Below are 10491 nucleotides of genomic sequence, written 5' to 3'. Positions count from 1 at the left end.
TGAAGAGCAATGGGAAAAATGTGTGACAGTTTATTATTAAGATTTGGTAATAGGTACATTTAAAAAATCACAAGGTTTGGAAACAGCATATTTCAGTAACCCCCTGAGACGTTGATGGAAGTCCCGTTTATGTAAGAGGCTCGGTCAGATGCGAGAAATGTCGCCACTTCGGCAATCTCTGAAAATAAAAGAGAAATACTATTATAATAATTACATAGTTTTGTATTTATAGTTCAAGATAGGGTGTTCATAACTATCGTATGAGGTATGGGAGATGATTTTATAATGGCAAAGTTAACAATCTAAGAATATATTATTAAACTTCCAGCAAGAGCGTAGCCCGAAAAAATATTTTTTGGAGGAGGTCTAGACAACTGATATTTTCCCGTAGTAGACAGAGAGTAATGTCCCCTTTTGTTTCTTAAAACGTTCTTGACCCGTTTTTTTTGTTGAGAACGATCTTTCAGCAGTACGTTTTAGTAATACTGAATTATTTAAATAATAATAATCGTTTAATAAAAAAGTAATCGAGAAAAATTAAAATTTGGAGGGCTGGACCCCTTGAAAGTCCTCCTTGATTTCCAATGTTAGTTATTTACCACAGACGGTGGCGTGACGAAAAATCCAAACATGTCTTTAACTTATTTTATCCACAATTTAATTTTACACAGACGTTGGAGCTATTTCACAGCTGAGTACTAAGAAACAGGTATGGTCTCCAAATTTGGAGATCTGCCCTTTGGTCTTTAGACTTTTAATGATTCGGAGGTAGTTCCGGCATTACAAAGAAGTCTTTCATGCCCCCACCTAATGCAGGAATTCTTTCAAAGCCACTTAAAAAGGGGTTGCTGATGGCTTTCTTCCAATATTCCTATTAAAACAAAGACTCTTAGTTTGAAAATTGTTTTTGACAATAGAAGGATGTGAAGGAAACAGGATTTTTTTCCGGACATTTGCCATTTTTTGGTTATTTATTGTGTTACTGACTGTATTGCATCACTCAACGATGACAAATGTCCAGAAAAAATCCTGTTTTCTTTAAATACTCTTAGTTTAGTATATCACTAGCCTAAAATTATGTATATAACTAAGTTCATAGAAATAAAAGATGAGTTCAACAAGTACAAAGATTTGGGAGTGCCGTCTAAGACATTGGATATTGGATTTGAGGTGAAGATAGCGCAGGCTCAAATCCTGTCTGTGACCGTTTCACCTTTTATTAGTACCATCGATCTAATTCTGTATTAACTCCCCCTTCTTCTGTTTACAAGATCGCACAGGTCAGTGGTCCATGGGGACAAGAAGAACAAGGCTTAAAAAGGGACCGGCTTTTCCTTTTTATTAAAAAAAGACGTTTCCAAACAGGTTAGGAATCAGTGGTTATTACCAGTTTGATCCAACAAAAACTATAATTTTTTTAATAATTGGTTAAGATCGTGAGTTCTGTCACGAAAATCAAGTCTTTTTATTTCAAGAATTGTGCTGTCAGAAAAAGAACTTTTCTGTCCTTGGTATAAGCTGTATACTTTAATTTATCAACTTACTATGTTATTGTTTGAAGGAGTAAGACGTCCAACTTTCTTAGTTAAATTTTTAGTTTTGAATTTAAAAATGGGGCACTTTATACAAACGGACTATGTGGCGTGTTACCTAATAATTACTAACACTTTATCACTGAAAGCAAACGGTTCTCCCATTTCCTTGGGCTTTTAAACATCCAGAGGGTATTTTAAGATGCGGTTTCAGTATTTAAATAAGTTGGTAGAACTGAATACCTATGGGCTTTCCAGCTCGTTTGGTTGCCAACTGTGCAATCCAGGATTCAAGAGTGAGATCCATATCCACGGGTACCTCAGCTGCCATCCTTGTATCAGTCCATCCAGGCTGGATACTGTTCACTCGGATATTGTATCTGAATATCCACATAAGTCTTGTAAATTATTCGATTCAAAACAAGAGGAATATTTCTACTTCAGGCAAATATAATCCTAATGTTAATACAGAGTATTCATTTGAAAACTTCAAACTCAGACTTATACCCAAGTATCAAAATTATGTAAATGGGAGTGTATAGTACTAATTGGGGAACAACAAAAATTATTTTCAAAACGCGTGTGCTCACCCCCATGCCCCCCTCCCGTACCGAAAGCCAAAGTTTTGAAATGGAAACTGAGACCTTATGACACCTCAAATTGAAACTCATAAAAATGCTGTATTTTGGTTTGGCAACGCCTTGTTGCCACGATCAAGAAAATCTGTCAACCGTCTAAGTGTATAGCCATTGTACACGTACAAGTACTTTATTATAAAGTGGTCTAACACTCAAGCTTGAAGTTCAACCAGAAATGCATTTTAAAGACAAATATACATCATAACTTAGCGCCTTCAAAAAGTTTTTTGCTATTTAATATACGTAACTGTCTCGTAATTGCATTTTATAATGTGCAGGCGCTTTGAAACCTTTTACGGGTCTTTTCTAATAATGTCCCCGCATTCACAAAGATCGTAATTAAAGCGGTTAATTCATTGTCAATTGAAAAGCGGGAAATCCTGAAACTCTGGTTGGTCACTTTTAACCGACGAATCACGAGTTTCGCCACCTCCTACCTGTATAAGGTGCGTTTTCCACTCAGCTCAATATATACTATCTCCACGCACATGCGCAAAGAGGAAATTTCTACATATGGACCAATCGGAATACAGAAACGATAGGATATATCGGGAAATTGGCGAGAAAAATAAATAAATGAAACTTGAAGAAGAAATAAAGTGCTTTAATCTTTTACGGGGATACGGTATTATTTTAAGGATAAATAGGAAATCGATCATTGTGTTTGAAAGAAATTTGGGGTAGTGCATTTAATCGTCTTTTTGGTGTTCGTAGGGCAGTAGTTCAGGTACTACTTCTAGTATAAACTCGTCTTATCTTATCAGTGATAAACGCGCGCCGCTTGATCTGGGCTTGGACTTTGCAAGCTCGAGTTAATTTCTTGTATAAAAGAGCAAGCAGCGCGAAACACTGCGCAGCCGGCAAGCATCGCGTGATCTAACCCATTCTGAAAATGTTGTTGATCCTACAACAGGAGCACACACACAGAGAATCGAATCGCTCTTTGCGTCGGCAAAACGGCGTAATAGCAGAACGAATGCAGACAACTTGCAACTTGCTAGACTCATACTTGTGTGAGTTTCTGTGGAAACATCGCCACCAAAACACAGATTTGTTTGAACAAATCCTGGAGGACATTTAAGCGTTCTGGCCACCAGAATAGTATATTATTTTAAACATCTGTCATTACTAATTTGTGTTTTTTCGTACAAATTAATAAACTCGTTTTTCAATTGTTTTTGCAAATATTTGTCAAACACCTAGCTTAACCTAACCTCAATTACCTTTAGAAATTACATTTGTAGCTCTAGTAACGTAATCTAACTTATAGAAATTAAAATAGAAAATGCGGGGACATACTAGAAAAAACCCCCTTTTACCTTTGGCAGCGCCCCCTGGTGGTGAGTTACATCAATGGGCATAGCATATAAACCTTCTCCGTTGAAAAATTACATATACATAAAAATTTTCATAAAGATCGGTTAAACAGTTTCTGAGTCTACCAATTACATATATACAAACACCCTCATATATATATATATATATATATTATATATATATATATATATATATATATATATATATGTTTTCAGTGTCCTTACTGGCTCATATCCATGGCCATGCACTTGGTGATAGCTTCGACCCCAGCCTTGGAGGCCGTGTAGGAACCGATGCCTTCAATACCTTTCAGGACTGCCACACTAGATATGTTAACAATGGCTCCTGGAAGTTTGGCAGCGACGAGTTCCTTGCACACAGCCTGGCTTGTGAAGAAGGTGCCCTGAAACAGTGAAAATGTTGGTCATGATAATATTGTTTGTTTATTTACATCATCTTTATGTCATGAAATGTTGGAATGTGCTTGGAACAATTTATTTGTGCTGTAGTTAATTATTTAAAACTGAGATAAATTCTCATTTATTTTATGGTGATATAAATTTATGTTTCAAACTATACCTAAAGCATATTCAAACAATGATAATAAGTCAATCATTTAATTTAAGAATTACTATTAGTTGTATAGAATGATAATGAATAACTTCTTTCCGTTTATTTATTACATAATGTATTATTCTCATTCAATACCTCACTCTGCTAACGTGAATACGACGCTCTGTATAAAACGTCTGTATGACCTTCTGTTCGAGGTGGGAACTTTATGAATAGTCCTAATTACAAGAAATTTTGTATGTTGGTAGTAAAAATAAAAAATATTTTTTTATTTGTTGAAATTACTTGTATCTCGTTTTTATTTTAGTGGTGTGTCCATAGCTGCGATTACAGATATAGCCTTAATTTGCAAGCAATTCTTTCATTTGACAAACCATTAATTTAAAACAATATTTTCCTCAAAACCCCATGTAGAGTCTTCTTTTTATAAAACCTGTAAAAGTATTACCATTTAGAGCCCATTACATACTTTAGTAACGGGCAAAAACCATATACGTTAAACAGCTATAAAATACTAAATTCCACCTTACAAGAATTTTCTGCTTTGTATCCTTGGTGGAAGTAAGTTGGTTTTAATGGAAAAGACATATTTTGTATACTTCCACATAAAATTTTATTAAAATTTTAATAAATTTTTATGTGGAGAGTATACAAAAATATGTCTTTTCCATTAAAAACTTACAAGAATTTGTCGTGGCATGAGCAGGAACGATTTTCAATAATAACAATGTATAATTTCTGTGTGCTTTGCATCTTGAAATATCTAGTATTATTGATATGGGATTCATTTAGATCCATTTCCGTCCACTATTATAGAATAAAAAATAAAGTAACTAAGAATATTTTCTAAACTTAAAGCCGATTTTATATTTTTTACAGAAAAACGGGTATAGATAAGGCCTTGGTTATTGTAATGTTTACTTAGATAACGATACATTTTTTAATAAACTTACAAAGATCATGCCCCAAATTACTCGTATACACTACTTTTCTACATCTGTCGTCGTCTACACACGAATAAAAGTCGTTAAGGACGCTTCTACCTTAAGGTTGACATCGAGCATTCGCTGGAAGGTGTCTGGCGTCTCTGTTAGGGTTGGTTTGTGATCGGCGATTCCAGCGGAGTTGACTAGGATGTTGGGAGGTCTGTTGTACTTCTGGACAATGGCCTTGAGCAGTTCCGGGGCTGACTTGAAGTCGGTGACATCGTACTTATACACAGAATGTCCGGAACCTGGAGAAGAAGAGTATAGTCAGTCAGAGCTCAATAACATAGACATAAAAGTAGCTTAAGGTCACATATGGAAAGTTCTCAACCATACCTGGTAACAGTTTGAGAGTCTCGTGGGCCCCGGCCTCATCTATACAGGTGACCACCACAGTAGCTCCTTCCCTGGCCAGCACCTTACATGTCTCTCTGCCTATACCACTGCTGGCTCCTGGATTTAAAAGACACTTTGTGAAAAAAACTTTTCTGAAGTTAATTTGAATGTATACCACCCCTTTATTGAAAATGGTATATGAAAAAAAGTATTTTTGGGATCATAGAATCGATGTTAAAATTTTTCATTATGATTTGTAGTAGCATAAAAACCTACTGACAACTGAGAAACACTGATATCCATAAGTGAAAGAGATTTAAATGTGCTTATTTTTCTTCTAAAACTGGCAAATAACACAAAAGTTACAGATAGCATTAGCTTGGTAATCAATTATATTATTATTATACTAGAAATTAATATTTTGTAGCATTATTAACTCTATGAACAAAACAGGACAATAAAAAGAGTACTAAACATTGAACTGGAGTTAAACACAACATTCATAATGAAAAGGGACTAGACAGTCAAGATCTTAATTTCGTAGTAACCGTAACAAACTAAACTTTAATATATCCGATTCACGTAACACCGACAATTTTTGAAGGGCGACCTTCAGTTCGAATGAAACTACCAATAATAGAAATCCACCTGTAAAGGTGAGTAGAAGCGGGTGGATCTGTACCGTGATTGGCTGTAGCTCCACCAATCAACGTCCCAGTATTATCAGCACCAATCAATATGGCAGCACCTGTAAGATAAGTTATCTCGGGTGTAAGAAAGATAAGCCAGTTTGAATGTTCTTAGTATTGATTTGGACCTAACTGTGTCACACCTAATGAATGAATGGATAACAATGCCTTTATTAAGGAGGGAAGTTAGGGCTATTAAGCCCTCTCTACCACTCAACCTCAAACATAACTATGACAATTTGTAGCTTAAAAATTGGAATCTTATTATATATTTTTAATTTTTGTTTGGGAGAGTCGCCAGGAGGGTTAATTTCTAGTTGATTTATACCTTCAAGCTGAACCTACACTGGGTACAGCAAAAACCGATGTGTAACTTAAATCTGGGCAACCTTATGGATTTCCAGGGGCGGCACATTACTAACCGCAGATGTCGAGATATTGGGGTGCAAGGGTAGATCGATAGGTCTAGTCTACTGCGGGAGATGACTGTAGGAGTTGGTGGGGCTCCTTACATGTTAAGGGCTGATGCTAGCTTAGACATAGTTTCGTGTCATTCCCTACCTACTTTGACTAAGGATTCTGGCACAGAATCGGCTTCGCTTTCTTCCAAAAAGGCATGGCTGAGATTAATGCCCAAAATCCTTCCAAATTGATCTCATGGGGAGGCAGCCCCTACCCCTAACCTTACTCATCCTGAATATCTGCACTCCCGAAACAGCTCAAAGATCGTTTTAGGAATAGAAGCGATATCTCAGCTTCTTGTACTCAGAGAACAAAAATTAAGTAAAGATAGGAATATAGTTTCAAATTTTGACATTATTTATAATTAGTGTAAAAAGAATTCTAAACAAATCTATAACACATCGTGCATCGACCATACAATGGTGAATGCTAAATGTTTTTCATCTATAAACAAATTTTATAAACTCTTTGTACCACAAACTTATTTATTTATTTCACTTCCAATGGTGAACAACAATAGTAAAAAAGACCTATTAATGTAAACAAAATAAAAGAGAACATGTGTTGTTATAAAAATGTCTAATTAAATTATCCATTGTTTACACTATTGAAGTTAAAAAAAATTATATATATTAAAAAAAATTGTTCATGGTTAGAATTCAGTTATACTCGTAAAATCTCATGTATAATAATCATAGTACTGTACTGGCTGCATTTCTTTAAAATATTTTAGTTCGCAACTTATAACCTGAGTTTTAAGTTTTGTAAACATATAATTAAAGCCGAATAAAGTAGAATCAATTTTTAAGTTTTTTGACAAAAACAATTTTTTATTTATTTAGCTTTAATTTATATCATTTTACTTAAATCATTTTCATTAATTTAAAATCGTAAAAGTTGTGCATCCTTATTTTATATATATATATATATATATATATATATATATATATATATATATGTATATATATATATATATATATATATATGTATATATATATATATATATTATTTTCAGATTTTTAAAAAATTAAAAAAGTTTCTTAAATAGAGTATACAAAACAATGTATCCTCACGCAAAAAGCATATATTCCTCACAAATGTTTTAAAAATAAAAAAATAATATTCTTTTGGTTCGGATTAACACTGCTTCAAATGTTAATAAAATACTTTAATAAATTTGAAATAAATATAGAATGTAAATATCAGGAAATAAGTAAGCCAATATTGTATCAGTAAGTAAGTGTAATAACAAGTCTGTAATGTTATCTAGAGTTTACAGATACACGAGGTTAGGTCACTGAGTGCATTCATTTGACCTGATAAGTGCCTTATCAGCCACCTTATGATTATAGTTACACTAGCTTATAAATTATTTCAACATACTGTGTGAACCGCCGTTTTTCTGGCGATGGTATGCTAATATATTATATACTCAAGTGCAAGGTTTACTGTCATGACTTATTGCATCTGGACAATTCAGATTCAATTTGGAGTGTCGATGGCCGAGCGGTCTAAGACGTTGTTGGTCTTTTAGTCTGCGTTAACGATAGCGCAGGTTCGAATCCTGTCTATGACCGTTGCACTTTTTATCAGTATCATCCATCTTGTACTGTACCGGCAGGCCAGTGGCCCATAGGGACGGGCAGAATAATGTTTCAGTGATCACCGATTTAGTGACCTGGCTATTGAGGAAAACTAATTTTGTGGCTTCAATTAATTTGAATTGCAGAATGAGGTGACTATATCTAATATCACGTGTGGTTTATATATATATATATATTATATAATATCCTATTATTTTGTTATAGCACTCTGGTCTATCTATCATTATGTATTCGTATTCATTGTTTATTCTATTTATTATCATTTATTTGTAGTCTATCAATTATTCACTGTTTAAATTCCCATCTGCAATGTTTAGGACTCTTTTGCTATCACCTATAACCTATTTTCTATATTTATTTACTTTTCTAATTACTTTGCTCAAACTTTAAACATGGAGATTTCCGTTTGAATGTAAAATAAAATACATATAAAAATAACGGAGTCTTAAATTATAAGTGCATGCCTAAAACAATCACTTTTGTTACCAGTACCCAAAACTACTATTTTAAGATAATAAATTATTTCTTGCCTCAAAAACGTTTGCTCGTATGTGTTTATATAATAATCTTCACGTAGAACACGTTTTAAGAAACATTTTTTAAGGGCAAAGTTTCATGATATAACCATAAAAATACGTCTATGTGATATTTTCCTACCGCATTTAGCTGTAAAATAGTCGAGATTTTAAAATCGATAATCTACAAATAATAATACTTGTTGTAATTACGTTAATTGTATTTCAATGCTATTGAAGATATAATCTCTCTTTCTTATACCTGTATATATATAACTTCATAATGTCGTACTTTATAACAGTACATTTATAATGGTATTATTGAATGAATCTAAATTTTGTTTATTGTTGTGAATTTAATCACTTATACGAGTATACGAAAATTTCGTTACTTCTATGATTTAGACTGAGTATGGAATGTTTCACACAGAAAATTATAAAATGTTTAATTTCACGAAATCTGTTTTGTTTTTATACACTGTGACTATGTCCCAGCACACAATTCCTACACACTAAACAGTAACTTTATACCAAAGATATTAGTTTCGATTCACTGTAGTTCTATTTAGATACCTTCACTAGTGATAAACGTTCACTAAACTCACCAGTAACCAGAGCTAAGCTGCCCTTTACCAGTTCCATCGCCACTGTACTGTCTCTAACTGATGCACAAAACACAACAGTTGTTATCTAGCGGCAGGCACTTATCTTTCTGGTTGCTGCTTTACAGTGTTGATGCACAAGTCTCACAACAGTGACGCAACCAACTTGCCGCTTCTCTTGTTTTGGCCTTATATGAATACAGATAGGTAATAAGTGTACGTTGAGTAGACGGCAATGGAGTCTAAATGGAGAAGTTAGCCTTGAACTAAAGCTTTACAAATTAATATTACTCTACTGACCCATTTTCTAATGGAATAATCAAAATCAAAATGTGTCGTTGCTCATTGGCCCGAACAGGTGTTATTTGCTCAATATTTTTAATCAGAATATAATATTTTAAACGTTTTAATAGTACTTACGACATAAAAAGTTTAGTTTGTAGCATCTTATTGTACGAAGGAAATGTTCAAAGATGTTCATACAGGTATCAAGTTTGACAACTCCCCTTCCGATTTTAAAAATTTGGGGGGGGGGTGGGGGGGGGGGGGGGTGGGGGGGGGGGGGGGTGGGGGGGGGGGGGGGTGGGGGGGGGGGGGGGTGGGGGGGGGGGGGGGTGGGGGGGGATTAACAGGCAGGGGGTTTGATCTCAGTGTTTGTGAGAGATTTTTGTGTCTGCATTGAATCTCAACTGTCTGGCTTCTCCCCTCCAGGTAGCTCTTGAACCACTCTTTAGCATGTCCTTTAATTCCAAGTTGTTCGAGTTTGAAGAGGATCAGCTCGTGCCCCAGGCAGTCAAATGCCTTGCTGAAGTCCAGCATGATACTTGTGACTATGTTTTTCTCTTCTAGGTTGTCGATGATAAATTCCGCAAGTTTAATAATGGCCGATGTTGTGGACCTTCCTTTAATAAAGCCGTGTTGATTGTCTGTTAAGAGGTGGTGTAGCTCACAGTGGTCCATTAGTCTTTTCAGAACTACTTTCTCGATCACCTTAGAGCATGTTGGGATCAGAGAAATGGGCCTGTAGTTAGTGGCTTCTGTGTGGCTTCCACCTTTGAGCTTTGGGTATACTTTACTTTGTTTAAGGGCTGATGGGAAATGGCCATGAGCAAGGGATAGGTTTATTATTTTAACTAGAGGTTGTATCAGTGGTTTACTGCAGTGTTTTAGCATTCTTGCTGAAATTTCATCAATCCCTGCTGAGGTTTTAGGTTTAAGACTCTTTATTATGGCCTCG

The 10491-nt window shown here is 34.8% G+C and overlaps 1 protein-coding gene across 1 annotated transcript; it reads right to left on the bottom strand.

Annotated features, from left to right (window-relative positions):
• Nucleotides 1–9369, bottom strand: LOC124366282 ((3R)-3-hydroxyacyl-CoA dehydrogenase-like). Its single transcript, XM_046822694.1, has 6 exons — nt 9258–9369; nt 5383–5499; nt 5104–5294; nt 3712–3890; nt 1776–1912; nt 1–178 (listed from the first exon to the last, which is right to left on the bottom strand). Exons 1-6 carry the CDS (start codon nt 9292–9294, stop codon nt 93–95), a joined length of 747 nt encoding a protein of 248 aa, XP_046678650.1. The 5' UTR covers nt 9295–9369; the 3' UTR covers nt 1–92.
• Between the last annotated feature and the right edge of the window lie 1122 nt (nt 9370–10491).

This window comes from Homalodisca vitripennis, chromosome 7 (assembly GCF_021130785.1).
Source record: "Homalodisca vitripennis isolate AUS2020 chromosome 7, UT_GWSS_2.1, whole genome shotgun sequence".
Classification (NCBI taxonomy): domain Eukaryota; kingdom Metazoa; phylum Arthropoda; class Insecta; order Hemiptera; family Cicadellidae; genus Homalodisca; species Homalodisca vitripennis.
This window is presented reverse-complemented; position numbering and strand designations above follow the sequence as displayed.

What these genes read in the sequence shown, in the direction of transcription:
- LOC124366282 (XM_046822694.1), bottom strand. Translation starts at nt 9,294, where the DNA reads ATGGAACTGGTAAAGGGCAGCTTAGCTCTGGTTACTG. An exon ending in CAGCTTAGCTCTGGTTACTG is followed by an intron (nt 5,500 to 9,257) that starts GTGAGTTTAGTG and finishes TTTTAAATCCAG; the next exon opens with GAGCCAGCAGTGGTATAGGC. An exon ending in ACGAGCTGGAAAGCCCATAG is followed by an intron (nt 179 to 1,775) that starts GTATTCAGTTCT and finishes TTTTATTTTCAG; the next exon opens with AGATTGCCGAAGTGGCGACA.